The 21,238-nt window shown below is 49.7% G+C and overlaps 1 protein-coding gene across 4 annotated transcripts in view; it reads right to left on the bottom strand.

The window, feature by feature from the left end:
- LOC144491451 (solute carrier organic anion transporter family member 2A1-like) overlaps positions 1 to 21,238 on the bottom strand; it is a 450,593-nt gene that overhangs the window by 129,790 nt on the left and 299,565 nt on the right. For 3 of the 4 annotated variants that reach the window (XM_078209279.1, XM_078209282.1, XM_078209281.1), the window contains one exon: positions 8,201 to 8,365. The exons of the other annotated variant lie outside the window; for it this stretch is intronic. In XM_078209279.1, coding sequence (XP_078065405.1) covers positions 8,201 to 8,365 — 165 coding nt within the window. The remainder of the gene's footprint in view (positions 1 to 8,200; positions 8,366 to 21,238) is intronic. 4 annotated transcript variants of the gene reach the window in all.

The raw sequence follows: 21,238 nt of genomic DNA, 5'->3' as shown, positions 1-21,238 counted from the left end.
ATGAGTTGCAGAAAGTCAGTATGCAGTGCAGCATGTAATAAAAAAAGCAAACGGGATGTTAGTATTTATTGCAAAGGGACTGGAACATAAAAGTGGAGAACTGTTGTTACAATTGTATGGGGTGTTGGTGAGACCACACCTGGAGTATTGTGTCCAGTTTTGGTCTCCTTATTTGTGGAAGGATGTGGTGGCATTGGAGGCAGTTCAGAGGAGGTTCACCAGATGGATGAAACAGTTGACATGTGAGGAGAGATTAAACAGTTTGGATTTATACTCGCTGGAGTTTAGAAGGATGAGAGGGGATCTCATTGCGGTATGTACAATTTAAAAAGGGATTGATAAGGTAAACATAGACCAAATGTTTCCCCTTGTAAGGCAATCTAGAACAAGAGGTCACAGGTATAGGTTGAGAAGTGGTAGATTTAAAACTGAAATGAAGAGCAACTACTTCTCGCAGAGGGTGGTGAATTTGTGGAACTCAGTGCCCCATAGCACGGAGTCTGAATCATTGAATGGTTTCAAGAAGGAAATAGATAGGTTTCTAATAAAAAAAAGGATAAAACAATATGGGGAACAAGTGGGGTGGTGGATTTGTGATCAGCCATGATCTGATTGAATGGTGGAGCAAGCTCAAAGGGCTGAATTTACCAACTTCTGCTCCTAATTCCTATGTAATTTCTCTCCCCTGAAGTTGCACTCTTTCAAGCACCATCCTGAAGTCTCTGTTTTAACCTCTCTCCTGAACGTTAACTAGTTCAATTGCGCCCCTGAAGTCTCACTATTTTAATCACTTTCACAGCATTCTTACGGTTTTAATTTCTCTCCTGAAGTCAGACTGTTTTAGTCTCTGTCCTGAAGTTTCCCAGTTTATATCACTCACTGCTTAATTTTCATTTTTAAAATTTCAATCCCCTGCATTTTCACTGTTTTAATCATTCTCTCTCCTGAAGTTGCGCTGTTTTAATCTCTCCCCCGAAGAGACACTGTGCGCGACTTCTCACCCTGCTATGCTGGTCGAGTAATATAGCGGGACGAGAAATGTAAGCAGGAGACGAAAAATAGAATTCCCACCCAGCAGGAATTCCTGGGCGTTTCCCAGGACATTTTTCTTTCTGCATAATCAGCCTTGTGCCGGGGAACAGTGAGCTCTGTACGTTATTGTCCGGGCTCACTTGGCTCTCCATTTTAATCTCTCTCTCCTGAAGTCTCACTGCTTTAATTTCATTCTACTGAAGTCTCAATGTTTTAATTTCTCTCCTGAACTCTTCATTTTTAAAATCTCTCTTCTGAAGTCTCAGTTTTAGAACAAAAAAGTACAGCACAGGAACAAGCCCTTCAGCCCTCCATGCCTGTGCCGATCATGATGCCCCTAACTAATCTACAGAAAAACCTTCTGCCCTTACTCGGTCCGTATCCCTCTATTCCTTGCCTATTCATGTATCCATCCAGGTGTCTCTTAAATGTTGTTAATGTGCCCGCTTCCACCGCTTCCTCTGGCAGCACATTCCAGGCACCCATCACTCTCTGTGTGAAAAGCTTCCCTTGCACATCTCCCTTAAATTTTCCCCCTCCCACTGGAACCTGTGCCCCCTTGTAATTTGAAATTTCCACCCTGGAAAAAAGCCTTTGACTATCCACCCTGTCTAAGCCTCTCATAGTTTTGAAGACCTCTATCAGGTCTTTCCTCAGCATCCGTCTTTCCAGTGATAACAGTCCTAGTTTATTCAACTTCCCCTTATAGTCAACACCCTTGAGACTAGGAAGAACCTTCTTTGTACTCTCTCCAAAGTTTCCACGTACTTCTGGACCAGAACTGCACGCAATACTCCAAATGTGGCCGAACCAAGATTTTATGGAGCTGCAATATGATCTCCCAACTCTTGTACTCAATGCCCCGGCTTATGAAGGCAAGTATGCCATATGCCTTAATCACATTGGCAACCTGTGTTGCCACTTTTAGGAAATTGTGGTTCTGCATGCCCAGATCCCTCTGTATGTTAACGTTCCTATGGATTCTGCCATTTACAGGATAATTCACACCTAAATTTGATCCTCCAAAATGCATATCTCACATTTGTCCAGATTAAACGCCATCTGCCATTTCTGTGCCCAAGTCTCCAATCTATCTATATCCTGTCATATCCTCTGATAATCCCTGGCATTATCAGCTACTCCACCAATCTTTGTGTCAGCCGCAAACTTACTAATCAGACCACTCACATTTTCCCCCAGATCATTTATATATACACAGAGGTCCCAGGATTGATCCCTGCGGAACACCACGAGCTACAGATCTCCATTCTGAAAAATACCCTTCCACTGCTACCCTGTCTTCTTTGACCAAGCCAGTTCTGCATCCATCGAGCCAGCCCATCCCGAATCCCATGTGATTTTAGTTTTTGTACCAGTCTGCCATGTGGGACCTTGTCAAATGCCTTACTGCAGTCCAAATAAATGACATCCACAGCCCTTCCTTCATCAATTATCTTTGTCACCTCTTTAGAAAACTCAATCACGTTGGTGAGACATGACCTTCCCCGTATAAATTTGTGCTGCCTGTCACTAACTAGTCCATTTTCTTCCAAACGTGCATATGTCCTGTCCCTTAGTATCTTCTCCAAAAGCTTCCCCACCACTGACGTTAAGCCCACTGGCCTATAATTTCCTGGATTATCCCTACTTCCTTTCTTAAACAAGAGTTTAAACAAGGGCTTAAACATTGGCTATTCTCCTGTCCTCTGGAACCTTGGTCAAAGAGGATGTGAAGATATCTGTTAAGCCCCCCAGCTATTTCTTCCCTTGCCTCCCGCAGTAACCTGGGAGAGATCCCATCTGGCACAGGGGACTTGTCTACCTTAATGCAATTTAGGGAAATGCAACATTTCCTCCTTCGATATGCTGACATTCTCTCGAGCATTCATACACCTATCCCTGACCTCAACATCCATCTTGTCCTTCTCCTTGGTGAATACCAATACAAAGTAATCATTAAGGATCTCACCCACTTCCTGTGGCTCCACGAATAACTCCATTGTCCTTGAGTGGCCTACTCTTTTGCTCGCCTCTTGCTCCTAATATATGAATAAAAAGCCTTGGGATTCTTATTGACCCAGCTTGCTGATGACATTTCATGGCCCCTTTTAGCCCTCCTAATTCTGCAGTTAAATTCCTTCTTACTTTCACTATACTCCTCAAGGGCTTTGTCAGTTTTTAGATGCCTAGACCTATTGTATGCATCCTTTTTCCTTTTGACTAAGCTTACAATTTCTCTTGTCATCCATGGTTCCCAAATTCTATCATTTCTATCCTTCATTTTTATGGGGACATGCCTGTCCTGCACTTCAATCAACTGGCCTTTAAAAAGCCTCCCACATGTCAGATGTGGATTTGTGCTCAAATAGCTGCTCCCATTCCATATTCCCCAGACAGGATCTGATTTGGATGTCATTGGCCCTCGCCCAATTAAGCACCTTCATTGGAGGGACACTCTGTCCTTATACATGACTGCCTGAAATCTTCTGGAATTATGGTCACTAAGCCTACTCCCCAACTGATATATTGATCACCTGGCCTGGCTCATTCCCCAATACCAAGTCCAGTATGGCCCCCTCCCTGGTTAGATTGTCAACATATTGTATCAACAAGCCCTCCTGGATATATCTAACAAATGGTTTTCCATCCGAGCCCCTGGCTCTAAGAGAGTACAGGTCAATATGGGGGCCGTTAAAGTCACCCATCACACCAACCCTGTTTTTTTCACACCTTTTCAGTATCTGACTACACAACTGCTCCTCTGTCTCCTGCGGGCTGATCTCTTGTTTGGGAGGTCCCAACATTGTGATTTCACCCTTCCTATTCCTGAGCTCCAACCATAATGTCTCACTACAAGATCCCTCCAATGTTTCCTCCCTCAACACAGCTGTGATGTGCTCCCAATCAGCAATGCAACTCCACCGCTTTTGTTTCCCCTTCCATCCCATCTAAAACAATATCCCGGAATGTTAAACTGCCAGTCTTGTCCTTCCTTTAAGCAATATCATAATTCCATGCAGTAATCCAGGCTCTCAGTTCATCTGTTTTTCCTATTACATTTCTTGCATTGAAGCAAGTGCACTCCAGAACTCCAGTCCCGCCGAGTTCTGCGGCTTCCCTCTGCCTGCCCTTGCTCTGCACTACGTTTATCTCAGTCTCACTTCTTTCCCCAGTCCCTACGCTTACTGGCCTGCTGTTCCGTTCCCACCACCTTGTTGCACGAATTAAAATCCTCCCAAACAGCACTAGCAAGCTCCCGGCCAGGATATTGGTGCCCTTTCAGTTCAGGTGCAACCTCTTCTTTTTGAATTCATCCCACCTTCCCTAGAAGACATCGAAGTGATCCATGTATGTAAAGCCCTCCCTCCTACACCAGCTCTTATGCCACATATTCAACTATACTATCTGTCCAAAAGGTGTGTGGGTTAGGTTGATTAGCCATGCTAAAGTGACCCTAGTGTCAGGGGGATCAGAAGGATAAATGTGTGGGATTATGGGAATGGAGCCTGGGTGGGATTGTGGTCAGTATAGACTTGATGGGCTGAATGGTCTCCTTCTGTACTGTAGGGGATTCTATCTCCCTGTTCCAAGCCTCACTAGCACATGGCATAGGGAGTAATCCTGAGATTGCTACCCCAGAGGTCCTGCTTTTTAGCTCCCGACCTATGGGATTTATCCAAGGATTCTCTGGGAGGCAAGAGAAGTGATTGCAGAGCCTCTGGCTCTGATCTTCAGGTCGTCGTTGGCCTCTGGTATAGTACCAGAAGATTGGAGGTTAGCGAATGTTGTCCCATTGTTTAAGAAGGGGAACAGAGACTTCCCCGGGAATTATAGACCGGTGAGTCTCACTTCTGTTGTCGGCAAGGTGTTGGAAAAAATTATAAGGGATAGGATTTATAGTTATTTGGAGAGTAATGAATTGATAGGTGATAGTCAGCATGGTTTTGTGGCAGGTAGGTCGTGCCTTACTAACCTTATTGAGTTTTTTGAGAAAGTGACCAAGGAGGTGGATGGGGGCAAGGCAGTGGACGTGGTATATATGGATTTTAGTAAGGCGTTTGATAAGGTTCACCATGGTAGGCTTCTGCAGAAAATGCAGATGTATGGGATTGGGGGTGATCTAGGAAATTGGATCAGGAATTGGCTAGCGGATAGGAAACAGAGGGTGGTGGTTGATAGTAAATATTCATCATGGAGTGCGGTTACAAGTGGTGTACCTCAGGGATCTGTTTTGGGGCCACTGCTGTTTGTAATATTTATTAATGATCTGGATGAGGGTATAGTTGGGTGGATTAGCAAATTTGCTGATGACACCAAAGTCGGTGGTGTGGTAGACAGTGAGGAAGGGTGTCGTAGTTTGCAGGAAGACTTAGACAGGTTGCAAAGTTGGGCCGAGAGGTGGCGGATGGAGTTTAATGCGGAGAAGTGTGAGGTAATTCACTTTGGTAGGAATAACAGATGTGTTGAGTATAGGGCTAACGGGAGGACTTTGAATAGTGTGGAGGAGCAGAGGGATCTAGGTGTATGTGTGCATAGATCCCTGAAAGTTGGGAATCAAGTAGATAAGGTTGTTAAGAAGGCATATGGTGTCTTGGCGTTTATTGGTAGGGGGATTGAATTTAGGAGTCGTAGCGTTATGTTGCAACTGTACACAACTCTGGTGCGGCCGCACTTGGAGTACTGTGTGCAGTTCTGGTCCCCACATTACAGGAAGGATGTGGAGGCTTTGGAGAGGGTGCAGAGGAGGTTTACCAGGATGTTGCCTGGTATGGAGGGGAGATCCTATGAGGAGAGGCTGAGGGATTTGGGATTGTTTTCGCTGGAAAGGCGGCGGCTAAGAGGGGATCTTATTGAAACATATAAGATGATTAGAGGTTTAGATAGGGTGGATAGTGATAGCCTTTTTCCTCTGATGGAGAAATCCAGCACGAGGGGGCATGGCTTTAAATTGAGGGGGGGTAGTTATAGAACCGATGTCAGGGGTAGGTTCTTTACCCAGAGGGTGGTGAGGGATTGGAATGCCCTGCCAGCATCAGTAGTAAATGCGCCTAGTTTGGGGGCGTTTAAGAGATCCGTAGATAGGTTCATGGACGAAAAGAAATTGGTTTAGGTTGGAGGGTCACAGTTTTTTTTTTAACTGGTCGGTGCAACATCGTGGGCCGAAGGGCCTGTTCTGCGCTGTAATGTTCTATGTTCTATGTTCTATGACCTAACTTGCCTTTCTCAATCGAGGTATAAATTACAAAAGCAGGGAAGTCATGTTGGAGTTGTATCGAACTTTGGTGAGGCCACAGCACGATACTGTGTGCAGTTCTGGTCACTTCATTATCAGAAGGGCAGAGGAGATTTATCAGGATGCTGCCTGGGATGGAACACTTAAGTTATGAAGAGAGGTTGGATAGGCTTGGGTTGTTTTCGTTCGGTAAGAAGTTTAACAACACCAGGTTAAAGTCCAACAGGTTTATTTGGTAGCAAAAGCCACACAAGCTTTCGAGGCTCTAAGCCCCTTAAGAGCCTCGAAAGCTTGTGTGGCTTTTGCTACCAAATAAACCTGTTGGACTTTAACCTGGTGTTGTTAAACTTCTTACTGTGTTTACCCCAGTCCAACGCCGGCATCTCCACATCATGACTACCATTGTTTTCGTTCGAAGAGAGAAGACTGAGGGGTGACCTGATCAAGGTGTACAAGATTGAGAGACATGAACAGAGTGGATAAGGAGCAGCTATTCCCTTTAGTTGAAGCATCAGTCACGAGGGGACAAGGGTTCAAGGTGAAGGGCAGGAGGGATTTGAGGATTTTTTTTTTTAACCAAAGCGTGGTGATGGTCTCGAATGCACTGCCTGGGAGGGTGAAGGAGGCGGGTTGCTTCACATCTTTTAAAAAGTATCTGGATGAGCACTTGGCACATCTTAACATTCAGGGCTATGGGTCAGGTACTGCCAGATGGGATTAGGTGAGAGTTAAGGTGTTTCTAATGTCTCAGTGCAGACTCAATGTGCTGAAGGGCCTCTTCTGCACTGTATGATTCTAACTCCCCGAGTTGTCTTTGCAAGACCTCTTCCCTCTTCCTGCCTATGTCATGAGTGCCAATGTGGACAACAACATCTGTCTATTTAACCTCCCATTTCAGGATGTCCTCTACCCGTTCAGAGACCTCCAGGATATTGGCACCAGGGAGGTAACACACCATCCTAGAGCCTTGTTCACGGCCACAGAATGCCTGTCTGTGCCCCTGACTATTGAGTCTCCTATCAGTATCACTCGCTTGGACTTAGCCCGACCCTGATCCACAGCAGAACCAGTTGTGGTGTGACAGGCCTGGCTGCTGCTGGGATTTTCCCCCTGAGAGGCTATCCCTCCCCACAACGGTATCCAAAATGGTATAGCTGTTTGAAAGGGGAAGAGTCACAGGAAACTCCTGAATCACCTGCTTGCCTTTCCTGGCGGCCACCCAACTACCTGTCTGGACCTGTGGTGTGACCACTTCCTTGAAGCTAGTGTCTATCACACTCTTGGCCTCCTGTATGCCCCCACATCTGGCAGGAGGAGCGTATCAATGTCCTAACTGCCATCTCTGCCCTTGTACGCTTACGAAAGATAAGAATATGAATTTTACCTTGCTGGTCCTCCTCAAAGTGTCTTTTCTTTGGTTAGAGGAGGAGGGAGGGGAAAACTACTGTAGTGTCTTGGGCTTAACTGCTCCTTAACAGCAGTTCTTCTGCTACCCATTATATAGTCCAGGTGACTGAGTTGACCTCTCCCAGAATGCTCCTTTGCTGGATGCTCTTCCCCCATTCATCACTGGAGGGGTTCTCCCACTACTCACTACACAGTCGAGATGACTGAGTCGACTTCTCTTGGAATGCTCCTCTGCTGTCCCCTCTCTCTCCTGAAGTCTCACTTTTTAAATCACTCTGCTGAAGTCTCACAGTTTTAATCTCTCCCTCCTGAATTCTCACTGTTTTAATCACTCACTCCTTAAGTCTCACTGTTTTTCAATTCCAGATTCTATTGAAATTAAATTTCAACATTTGTCCTGGTGGGTGTCAAACCCAAGAGCCCAGATCATTAGCCTGGATTACCAGTCCAGAAACAATACCATTATGCCACCACCTTCCCCACTCCACTTCCTCCCCTCCTTGCAGAGTTTCATGCAATTCAACTCACCAATGAGTAAATTTGCATAGGATGCTGTTGTGGAGTATTGATGTTCCAAGAATTTATTCAGGTATGTGGAGAGGCCAGCCAGCACAGAAGAAAAGCTGCATTGAGCCAACACAATAATGATAAACAACGGATTCAGCAGGAGCCTGATAATCATTTTGGGGAACACTGTAAGAGCAGACAACACAAAATTCAGAGAAAACACATATTGGTGAATGCAGAGATTACATAAATTTAGGAGACCACACATATACAAATCTGAAAGGAACAGAGACTGCATGGCATGGTGGCACACTAGTTAGCACTGCTACCTCACAGCGCCAGTAACCCGGGTTCAACTCCAGCCTCGGGTCACTCTCTGTGTGGAGTTTGCACATTCTCCCCATGTCAAAGAACAAAGAAAATTACATCAAGGAACAGGCCCTTTGGCCCGCCAAGCCTGCACTGACCATGGTGCCCGACTGAACTAAAGCCCCCTACCCTTCCGGGGACTGTATCCCATTATTCCCATCCTATTCATGTATTTGTCAAGACGCCCCTTAAAAGTCACTGTTGTATCAGCTTCCACTACCTCCCTCAGCAGCGAGTTCCAGGCACCCACCACCCTCTGCGTAAAAACACTTGCCACGTACATCTCCTTTAAACTTTGCCCCTCGCACCTTAAACCTATGCTCCCTAGTAATTGACTCTTCCACCCTGGGAAAAAGCATCTGACTATCCACTCTGTCCATGCCCCTCGTAATCTTGTAGACTTCTATCAGGTCTCCCCTCAACCTCCATCATTCCAGTGAAAACAAACAAAGTTTCTCCAACCTCTCCTCATAGCTAATGCCCTCCATACCAGGCAACATCCTGGCAAATCTTTTCTGTATCCTCTCCAAAGCCTCCACATCCTTCTGGTAGTGTGGTGACCAGAATTGAACACTATATTCCAAGTGCGGCCGAACTAAGGTTCTATAAAACTGCAACATGACTTGCCAATTTTTAAACTCCATGCCCCGGCCGATGAAGGAAAGCATGCCGTATGCCTTCCTGACTACCTTCTCCACCCGTGTTGCCACTTTCAGTGACCTGTGTACCTGTACACCCAGATCCCTCTGCCTATCAATACTCTGAAGGGTTCTGCCATTTACTGTATATTTCCTCTCTGTATTAGACCTTCCAAAATGCATTACCTCACATTTGTCCGGAGTAAACGTCATCTGCAATCTCTCCGCCCAAGTCTCCAATCAATATATATCCTGCTGTATCATCTGATGGTCCTCATCGCTATCCGCAAATTCACCAATTTCTGCGTCATCCGCAAACTTACTAATCAAACCAGTTACATTTTCCTCCAAATCATTTATATATATTACAAACAGCAAAGGTCCCAGCACTGATCCCTGAGGAACGTCACTTGTCACCCTTCCATTGCTACCCTCTGTCTTCTGTGACTGAGCCAGTTGTGTATCCATCTTGCCAGCTCACCTCTGGTCCCATGGGACTTCACCTTCTGAACAAGTCTGCCATGAGGGATCTTGTCAAAGGCCTTACTGAAGTCCATGTAGACAACATCCACTGCCCTACCCTCATCAATCATCTTCGTCACTTCCTTGAAAAACTCAAACAAGTTAGTGAGGCATGACCTCCCCTTCACAAAACCATGTTGACTCTCGCTAATACGTCCAGTTATTTCCAAGTGGGAGTAAACCCTGTCTCGAAGAATCCTCTCCAATAATTTCCCTACCACTGATGTCAGGCTCACTGGCCCATCATTTCCTGGATTATTCTTGCTACGTTCCTTAAACAAAGCTATTGGCTATTCTCCAGTCCTCTGGGACCTCCCCTATAGCCAGTGAGGATACAAAGATTTCTCAAGGCCCCAGCAATTTCTTCCCTTGCTTCTTTCAGTATTCTAGGGTATATCCCATCAGGCCCTGGGGACTTGTCTACCTTAATGTTTCTCAAGAACCCCAATACCTTCTCCTTTTTGATCTCAATATGACTCAAACTATCTACACACCCTTTCCCAGGCTCATCATCCAACAAGTCCTTCTCTTTGGTGAATACTGACGCAAAGTACTCATTTAATACCTCGCCTATTTCCTCTGGCTCCATGCATGGATTCCCTCCCCTGTTACAGATTCCCTCCCCTGTCTGCGTGGGTTTCCTCCAGGTGCTCCGGTTTCCTCCCACAGTTCAAATATGTGTGGGTTAGTTTGATGGGCCATGCTGAATTGACCGTACTGTCAGGGGATTAGCAGGGTAAAACAAAATGTAGAGTTATGAGAATAGGACCTGGTTGGGATTATGACCAGAGGCCAAATGGCCTCCTTCTGCACTGTAGGGACTCTGTGCACAAAACCCAGCACAGAACACTCAAACCAGATCAGAGCACATGCAAGACAAGAGCAGAGCGCACGCTCAGGACTGAGATGAGGAAGAACTTCTTCACTGAGTTATGAACCTGTGGAATTCTCGACCACAGAAAGGTGTTGGAATCAGTTCATTAGATATGTTCAAGAGGCAGCTGGACGTTGCCCCTGCGGCTAAAGGGATCAAGGGGTATGGAGAGAAAGGGGGAATGGGATACTGAAAGTGCATGATCAGCCATGGTCATATCAAATGGTGGTGCAGGCTCAAAGGGCCGAATGGCCTACTCCTGCCGCTATTTTCTATGTTTCTATACCCAATCCAGAGCACAGTACACAGAACAGAGCAGAGAGTACACAAACCATCAGAGTTCTCAAACCAGAGCAGGGAATAAACAAACTAGATTAGAGAATACACAAACCAGGGCAGAAAACACAGAGCAAAGCAGAGAGTACACAAACATAACAGATGATACACAAATCAGTGCAGAGAATACACAAGCCAGAACTATGAATACACAAATGAGATAAGAGAAAACTCAATCAGAGCAGATTTAACAAACCAAAGCAGAGAATGCACAAAGCAGAGCAGAAAATATAGAAAGAGCAGAGTACCCAAACCAGAGCAGCAAATATACAAACCAGAGAGGAGAAAGCACACATTAGAGGAACGAATACATAAATTAGAGCAGAAAATGTGAAAACCAGACAGGAGAATACACAAGCCAGAGCAGAGAATGCTCAAACCAGAGCAGACAAAGCTCAAAACATAGCAGCGTACGCAAACCAGAACAAAGAATGCACAAACCAGGAAGATAATACAGAAACCAGAGCAGAGTACATAAACTAAAACGAAAAAAACACAACCCTAAGCAGAAAATATGGACGACAGAATACTCTAGACCAGAGCAGAGGGTACACAAACCAGAGCAAAGCAAATCGCAGAACACGAAATACCCAAACCAGACCATGGAATACCCAAACTAGTAAGAAGTTTAACAACACCAGGTTAAAGTCCAACAGGTTTATTTGGTAGCAAAAGCCACACAAGCTTTCGAGGCTCTAAGCCCCTTCTTCAGGTGAGTGGCACTCACCTGAAGAAGGGGCTTAGAGCCTCGAAAGCTTGTGTGGCTTTTGCTACCAAATAAACCTGTTGGACTTTAACCTGGTGTTGTTAAACTTCTTACTGTGTTTACCCCAGTCCAACGCCGGCATCTCCACATCATGACTACCCAAACTAGAGCAGAGAGTACCCAAAGCCGAGCAATGAATACACAAACTAGACCAGCAAAAACTTAAACCAGAATAGGTTACTGAAACCAGAGCAGGGTAGAGAATGTACAAACCAGAGAGGAGAAAACACATACCAGATCAATTAATACACAAATCAGAACAGAGAAGATATAAAGCCAGAGCAGAGAATGGAAAAACCACAGAAAAGTATACATAAAGTAGAAAGTACACAAACCAGAACAGAGAATACACAGACCATTGCAGAGAACTGAAACCAGACCTCAGAATATACAAACCAGTGCAGCAAACACAGAGAACAAGCCAGAGAGTACTCAGATTAGAGCACATTGATCAAACCAGATCAGAGAGTACGCAAACCCGAGCAGAGAGTATACAGAACAGAGCAGAGAGTACAGTACAAACACCAGGGCAGAGAACACACAAACCAGAGCAGAGTACGTAAACCAAAACAGAAAAAACACAACCACAAGCAGAAAATATGGACAATGGAGCAGAATACTCTAGACCAGAGTAGAGAATACCAAAACCAGAGCAGAGAATGCCTAAACCAGAGTAAAGAATACACAAACCAGAGCAGAGAATACACACACCAGAGCACAAACTGCAAATCGCAGAGCAGGGAATAAACAAACCAGAGCAGAAAATACATAAACCAGTGCAAAGAATATATACACCACAAAAGAGTACACAAACCAGAGCACAAAATGCACTTACCAGAGTAGAGTGCACAAACCAGAGCAGAGTGCACAGACCAGAGCAGAGAGTACAGTGCATAAACTGGGGTAGGGAACATAAACCAGAGCAGAGTACACAAACCAGAGTAGAGAATACAAATACCACAGCAGAGAATACCCAATCCAGAGCAGAGAACACCTAAACCAGAGCAGTGAAAACAAACCCCGGAGCAGAGATTACACTATCCAGAACAGAGCAGCCAAACCAGAGCAGAAAATACACAAACCAGAGCAGCAAATACACAAGATAAACTAGAGAATGCATAAACCAGAGCAGAAGATACAAAAACCAGAGCAGAAACTACACACCACCAGAACAAAGAATTCACAAACAAAGCAGGAAATACACAAAACAGAATAGAGTTCTCAAACCAGAGCAGAGCGCACAATCCAGAGCAGAGCGCACAATCCAGAGCGCAGCGCACAAACCAGAGCGGAGCGCACAATCCAGAGCGGAGCGCACAAACCAGAGCGGAGCGCACAATCCAGAGCGGAGCGCACAATCCAGAGCGGAGCGCACAAACCCGAGCAGAGCGCACAAACCCGAGCAGAGCGCACAAACCCGAGCGGAGCGCACAAACCAGAGCGGAGCGCACAAACCCGAGCGGAGCGCACAATCCTGAGCGGAGCACACAAACCAGAGCGGAGCGCACAATCCAGAGCGGAGCACACAAACCAGAGCGGAGCGCACAAACCCGAGCGGAGCACACAATCCTGAGCGGAGCGCACAATCCTGAGCGGAGCGCACAAACCCGAGCGGAGCACACAAACCAGAGCGGAGCGCACAATCCAGAGCGGAGCGCACAATCCAGAGCGGAGCGCACAATCCAGAGCGGAGCGCACAAACCAGAGCGGAGCGCACAAACCAGAGCGGAGCGCACAATCCAGAGCGGAGCGCACAATCCAGAGCAGAGCACACAATCCTGAGCGGAGCCCACAAACCAGAGTGGAGCGCACAATCCAGAGCGGAGCGCACAATCCAGAGCAGAGCGCACAAACCCGAGCGGAGCGCACAATCCAGAGCGGAGCACACAAACCAGAGCGGAGCGCACAAACCCGAGCGGAGCACACAATCCTGAGCGGAGCGCACAAACCCGAGCGGAGCACACAAACCAGAGCGGAGCGCACAATCCAGAGCGGAGCACACAAACCAGAGCGGAGCACACAATCCAGAGCAGAGCGCACAATCCAGAGCGGAGCGCACAAACCCGAGCGGAGCGCACAATCCTGAGCGGAGCACACAAACCAGAGCGGAGCACACAATCCAGAGCATGGCGCACAAACCAGAGCGGAGCGCACAAACCCGAGCGGAGCGCACAATCCTGAGCGGAGCACACAAACCAGAGCGGAGCACACAAACCAGAGCAGAGCACACAAATCAGAGCAGAGCGCACATACCAGAGCGGAGCGCACAAACCAGAGCAGAGCGCACAAATCAGAGCAGAGAGTACAGTGCATAAACTGCAATGTCTTCAAGATAAACTTAAAGATAAGTGGAAAAGTGAATTGTGTGGAGGGCGTAGAAGGTCTGCAGAGAGATTTGGACAGGCTGAGTGAGTGGGTGAGGATCTGGCAGATGGAGTATAACATTGACAAATGCGAGGTTATTCACTTTGGAGGAAATAATAGCAAATTGGATTATTATCTAAATGGAAAAAATTACAACATGCTACTGTGCAAAGGGACCTGGGGGTCCTTGTGCATGAGACGCAAAAACCCAGTCTGCAGGTGCAACAGGTGATCAAGAAGGCAAATGGGATGTTGGCCTATATTGCAAGGGGAATAGAATATAAAAGCGGAGATGTCTTGCTGCATCTGTACAGGGCATTGGTGAGGCCGCAGCTGGAATACTGTGTGCAGTATTGGTCCCCTTATTTGCGCGAGGATATATTGGCCTTGGAGGGAGTGCAGAGAAGGTTCGCCAGGTTGATAACAGAGAGGGGTGTTGATTATGAGGAGAGACTGAGCAGATTGGGTTTGTACTCGTTGGAATTTAGAAGGCTGAGGGGGGGATCTTATAGAGACCTATAAGATAATGAAGGGGCTGGATAGGGTAGAAGTGGAGAGATTCTTTCCACTTAGAAAGGAAGCTCGAACTAGAGGGCACAGCCTCAAAATAAAGGGGGGTCAGTTTAGGACAGAGTTGAGGAGGAACTTCTTCTCTCAGAGGGTAGTGAATCTCTGGAATTCTCTGCCCACTGAAGTGGTGGAGGCTACCTCGTTGAATATGTTTAAATCACGGATAGATGGATTCCCGATCGGTCGGGGAATTAGGGGTTATAGGGATCAAGCGGGTAAGTGGAACTGATCCACTTCAGATCAGCCATGATCTTATTGAATGGCGGGGCAGGCTCAAGGCCTACTCCTGCTCCTATTTCTTATGTTCTTATGTGACTGGGGCAGGGAACACAAACCAGAGCAGAGAGCACAAACCACAGTAGAGAATACACAAACCAGAATAGAGAGCACAAACTAGAACAGAGAGCACAGTACACAAACTGGGAAAGAGAATTCACAAACCAGAGCAGAGAACACAAACGCCACAGCAAAGAATACCCAACCCAGAGCAGTGAATACACAAACATAAGCAGGTGGTACACAAATCAGAGCAGAAAATTAACACACCAGAGCAGAGAGTACACAGAACAAAGCTGATGATACAGAATGAGAGCACAATACATAATCCAGAAGAGAGCGCGCGAGCCAGAGCAGAGAGCGCGCGAGCCAGAGCAGAGAGCGCGCGAGCCAGAGCAGAGCGCGCGCGAGCCAGAGCAGAGCGCGCGCGAGCCAGAGCAGAGCGCGCGCGAGCCAGAGCAGAGAGCGCGCGAGCCAGAGCAGAGAGCGCGCGAGCCAGAGCAGAGAGCGCGCGAGCCAGAGCAGAGAGCGCGCGAGCCAGAGCAGAGAGCGCGCGAGCCAGAGCAGAGAGCGCGCGAGCCAGAGCAGAGAGCGCGCGAGCCAGAGCAGAGAGCGCGCGAGCCAGAGCTGAGAGCGCGCGAGCCAGAGCAGAGAGCGCGCGAGCCAGAGCAGAGAGCGCGCGAGCCAGAGCAGAGAGCGCGCGAGCCAGAGCAGAGAGCGCGCGAGCCAGAGCAGAGAGCGCGCGGGCCAGAGCAGGGAATGCGCAAACCAGAGCAGGGAATGCGCGAACCAGAGCAGAGTACACAAACCAGAGCAGAGAGCGCGCGGGCCAGAGCAGGGAATGCGCAAACCAGAGCAGGGAATGCGCAAACCAGAGCAGGGAATGCGCAAACCAGAGCAGGGAATGCGCAAACCAGAGCAGGGAATGCGCAAACCAGAGCAGGGAATGCGCAAACCAGAGCAGGGAATGCGCAAACCAGAGCAGGGAATGCGCAAACCAGAGCAGGGAATGCGCAAACCAGAGCAGGGAATGCGCAAACCAGAGCAGGGAATGCGCAAACCAGAGCAGGGAATGCGCAAACCAGAGCAGGGAATGCGCAAACCAGAGCAGGGAATGCGCAAACCAGAGCAGGGAATGCGCAAACCAGAGCAGAGTACACAAACCAGAGCAGAGAGTACAGTACACAAACTGGGGAAGAGAATTCACAAACCAGAGTAGACAAACCAGAGCAGAGTACACAAATACCACAGCAGAGAATACCCAAAGCAGAGCAGTGAATACACAAACATGAGCAGGGGGTACACAAGTCAGAGCAGAAAATAAACACACCAGAGCAGAGTGGACACAGACGAAAGCTATGATACACAAAGAGAACATAATACATAACCCAGAACAGAGCAGACAAGCCAGAGCAGAGAGCACACACACCAGAGCAGAGAATGCACTAACCAAATAGGGAATACAAATACCACAGCAGATAATACATAACCCAGGGTAGCGAGTACGCAACCCAGGGTAGCGAGTACGCAACCCAGGGTAGCGAGTACGCAACCCAGGGTAGCGAGTACGCAACCCAGGGTAGCGAGTACGCAACCCAGGGTAGCGAGTACGCAACCCAGGGTAGCGAGTGCGCAATCTGGAGCAGAGCACACAATCCGGAGCAGAGCACACAATCCGGAGCAGAGCACACAATCCGGAGCAGAATGTGGAGTTTGCATATTCTCCTCGTGTCTGCGTGGGTTTCCTCCGGGTGCTCCGGTTTCCTCCCACATTCCAAAGATGTGCGGGTTAGGTTGATTGGCCATGCTTAAAATTGCCCCTTAGTGTCCTGAGATGTGTACATTAGAGGGATGAGTGGGTAAAATATATGGGGGTAGGGCCTGGGTGGGACTGTGGTCGGTGCAGACTTGATGGGCCGAATGGCCTCTTTCTGTACTGTAGGGTTTCTATGATTTCTTACATAAACCGGAACAGAGTACACAAACCGGAACAGAGGACACAAACCCCAGAGCAGGGAATGCACTATCCAGAACAGAGCAGTCAAACCGGAGCAGAGATTACACAAACCAGAGCAGAGAACGCACGAATCAGATTAGAGTACATACATACCAGAGCACAGAATACCCAAGTCAGAGCAGAGAATACACAAACCGGAGCACAGCACACAAAGAACATAGCATACAAAAACCAGCACAGAGAATATACACACCACAGAACAATACACAAACCAGGGCAGAGAATACACAGTGGAAAATGCACAAAGCAGAGCAGAGTATACACTAACCAGAGCACAGAATTTACTAATCAGTACAGAGTACACGGAACAGAGCAAAGTACACAGAACAGAGCAGAGTACACAAACAAACAGTAGAGAATACACAGTGCAGAATGCACAAAACCGAGCAGAGAATGCGCGGAGCGGAGCAGAGAATGCACGGAGCGGAGCAGAGCAGAGAATGCACGGAGCGGAGCAGAGCAGAGAATGCACGGAGCGGAGCAGAGCAGAGAATGCACGGAGCAGAGCAGGGAATGCACGGAGTGGAGCAGAGCAGAGAATGCACGGAGTGGAGCAGAGAATGCACGGAGTGGAGCAGAGAATGCACGGAGCGGAGCAGAGCAGAGAATGCACGGAGCGGAGCAGAGAAGAGAATGCATGGAGCGGAGCAGAGCAGAGAATGCACGGAGTGGACAGAGAATGCACGGAGCGGAGCAGAGAATGCATGGAGCGGAGCAGAGCAGAGAATGCACGGAGCGGAGCAGAGCAGAGAATGCACGGAGTGGAGCAGAGAATGCACGGAGTGGAGCAGAGAATGCACGGAGTGGAGCAGAGCAGAGAATGCACGGAGCGGAGCAGAGAATGCACGGAGCAGAGCAGAGAATGCACGGAGCGGAGCAGAGAATGCACGGAGCGGAGCAGAGAATGCACGGAGCGCAGCAGAGAATGCATGGAGCGGAGCAGAGCAGAGAATGCACGGAGCGGAGCAGAGAAGAGAATGCACGGAGCAGAGCAGAGCAGAGAATGCACGGAGCGGAGCAGAGCAGAGAATGCACGGAGCGGAGCAGAGCAGAGAATGCACGGAGCAGAGCAGAGAATGCACGGAGCGGAGCAGAGAATGCGCGGAGCGGAGCAGAGTAGAGAATGCACGGAGCGAAGCAGAGCAGAGAATGCACGGAGTGGAGCGGAGCAGAGCAGAGAATGCACGGAGCGGAGCAGAGAATGCACGGAGCGGAGCAGAGCAGAGAATGCACGGAGCGGAGCAGAGCAGAGAATGCACAGAGCGGAGCAGAGAATGCACGGAGCGGAGCAGAGAATGCACGGCGCGGAGCAGAGAATGCACGGAGCGGAGCAGAGCAGAGAATGCACGGAGTGGAGCAGAGAAGAGAATGCACGGAGCGGAGAAGAGAATGCACGGCGCGGAGCAGAGCAGAGAATGCACGGAGCGGAGAAGAGAATGCACGGAGCAGAGCAGAGAATGCACGGAGCGGAGAAGAGAATGCACGGAGCAGAGCAGAGAATGCACGGAGCGGAGAAGAGAATGCACGGAGCGGAGAAGAGAATGCACGGAGCGGAGCAGAGAATGCACGGAGCGGAGAAGAGAATGCACGGAGCAGAGCAGAGAATGCACGGAGCGGAGCAGAGAATGCACGGAGCGGAGCAGAGAATGCACGGAGTGGAGCAGAGAATGCACGGAGCAGAGCAGAGAATGCACGGAGCGGAGCAGAGCAGGGAATGCACGGAGCGGAGCAGAGAATGCACGGAGCGGAGCAGAGAATGCACGGAGCAGAGCAGGGAATGCACGGAGCGGAGCAGAGCAGAGAATGCACGGAGCGGAGCAGAGCAGAGAATGCACGGAGCGGAGCAGAGCAGAGAATGCACGGAGCGGAGCAGAGAATGCATGGAGCTGAGCAGAGCAGAGAATGCACGGAGCAGAGCAGAGAATGCACGGAGCGGAGCAGAGAATGCACGGAGCGGAGCAGAGAATGCACGGAGTGGAGCAGAGCAGAGAATGCACGGAGCAGAGCAGGGAATGCACGGAGCAGAGCAGGGAATGCACGGAGCAGAGCAGAGAATGCACGGAGCGGAGCAGAGAATGCACGGAGCGGAGCAGAGAATGCACGGAGCAGAGCAGGGAATGCACGGAGCGGAGCAGAGAATGCACGGAGTGGAGCAGAGCAGAGAATGCACGGAGCGGAGCGGAGCAGAGAATGCACGGAGCAGAGCAGAGAATGCACGGAGTGGAGCAGAGCAGAGAATGCACGGAGCAGAGCAGAGAATGCACGGAGCGGAGCAGAGAATGCACGGATCGGAGCAGAGAATGCACGGAGCGGAGCAGAGAATGCACGGAGTGGAGCAGAGAATGCACGGAGTGGAGCAGAGAATGCACGGAGCGGAGCAGAGAATGCACGGAGCGGAGCAGAGCAGAGAATGCACGGAGCAGAGCAGAGAATGCATGGAGCGGAGCAGGGCAGAGAATGCACGGAGCGGAGCAGAGAATGCACGGAGCGGAGCAGAGCAGAGAATGCACGGAGCAGAGCAGGGAATGCACGGAGCGGAGCAGAGAATGCACGGAGCAGAGCAGGGAATGCGCGGAGCAGAGAATGCACGGAGCGGAGCAGAGAATGCACGGAGCTGAGCAGAGAATGCACGGAGCTGAGCAGAGCAGGGAATGCACGGAGCGGAGCAGAGAATGCACGGAGCGGAGCAGAGAATGCACGGAGCTGAGCAGAGCAGAGAATGCACGGAGCGGAACAGAGCAGAGAATGCACGGAGCGGAGCAGAGAATGCACGGCGCGCAGCAGAGCAGAGAATGCACGGAGCGGAGCAGAGAATGCACGGAGCGGAGCAGAGAATGCACGGAGCGGAGCAGAGAATGCACGGAGCGGAGCAGAGAATGCACGGAGCGCAGCAGAGAATGCATGGAGCGGAGCAGAGCAGAGAATGCACGGAGCGGAGCAGAGAAGAGAATGCACGGAGCAGAGCAGAGCAGAGAATGCACGGAGCAGAGCAGAGAATGCACGGAGCGGAGCAGAGCAGAGAATGCACGGAGCAGAGCAGAGAATGCACGGAGCGGAGCAGAGTAGAGAATGCACGGAGCGAAGCAGAGCAGAGAATGCACGGAGTGGAGCGGAGCAGAGCAGAGACTGCACGGAGCGGAGCAGAGAATGCACGGAGCGGAGCAGAGCAGAGAATGCACGGAGCGGAGCAGAGCAGAGAATGCACAGAGCGGAGCAGAGAATGCACGGAGCGGAGCAGAGAATGCACGGCGCGGAGCAGAGAATGCACGGAGCGGAGCAGAGCAGAGAATGCACGGAGTGGAGCAGAGAAGAGAATGCACGGAGCGGAGAAGAGAATGCACGGCGTGGAGCAGAGCAGAGAATGCACGGAGCGGAGAAGAGAATGCACGGAGCAGAGCAGAGAATGCACGGAGCGGAGAAGAGAATGCACGGAGCAGAGCAGAGAATGCACGGAGCGGAGAAGAGAATGCACGGAGCGGAGAAGAGAATGCACGGAGCGGAGCAGAGAATGCACGGAGCGGAGAAGAGAATGCACGGAGCAGAGCAGAGAATGCACGGAGCGGAGCAGAGAATGCACGGAGCGGAGCAGAGAATGCACGGAGTGGAGCAGAGAATGCACGGAGCAGAGCAGAGAATGCACGGAGCGGAGCAGAGCAGGGAATGCACGGAGCGGAGCAGAGAATGCACGGAGCGGAGCAGAGAATGCACGGAGCAGAGCAGGGAATGCACGGAGCGGAGCAGAGCAGAGAATGCACGGAGCGGAGCAGAGCAGAGAATGCACGGAGCGGAGCAGAGCAGAGAATGCACGGAGCGGAGCAGAGAATGCATGGAGCTGAGCAGAGCAGAGAATGCACGGAGCAGAGCAGAGAATGCACGGAGCGGAGCAGAGAATGCACGGAGCGGAGCAGAGAATGCACGGAGCGGAGCAGAGCAGAGAATGCACGGAGCAGAGCAGGGAATGCACGGAGCAGAGCAGGGAATGCACGGAGCAGAGCAGAGAATGCACGGAGCGGAGCAGAGAATGCACGGAGCAGAGCAGGGAATGCACGGAGCGGAGCAGAGAATGCAAGGAGTGGAGCAGAGCAGAGAATGCACGGAGCGGAGCAGAGAATGCACGGAGCAGAGCAGAGAATGCACGGAGTGGAGCAGAGCAGAGAATGCACGGAGCAGAGCAGAGAATGCACGGAGCGGAGCAGAGAATGCACGGATCGGAGCAGAGAATGCACGGAGCGGAGCAGAGAATGCACGGAGTGGAGCAGAGAATGCACGGAGTGGAGCAGAGAATGCACGGAGCGGAGCAGAGAATGCACGGAGCGGAGCAGAGCAG

This window comes from Mustelus asterias, chromosome 3 (genome assembly GCF_964213995.1).
Source record: "Mustelus asterias chromosome 3, sMusAst1.hap1.1, whole genome shotgun sequence".
In the NCBI taxonomy this organism is placed as follows: Eukaryota; Metazoa; Chordata; class Chondrichthyes; order Carcharhiniformes; family Triakidae; genus Mustelus; species Mustelus asterias.
Note: the sequence above shows the minus strand (reverse complement) of the source record. Positions and strands in the feature narration are given on the sequence as shown.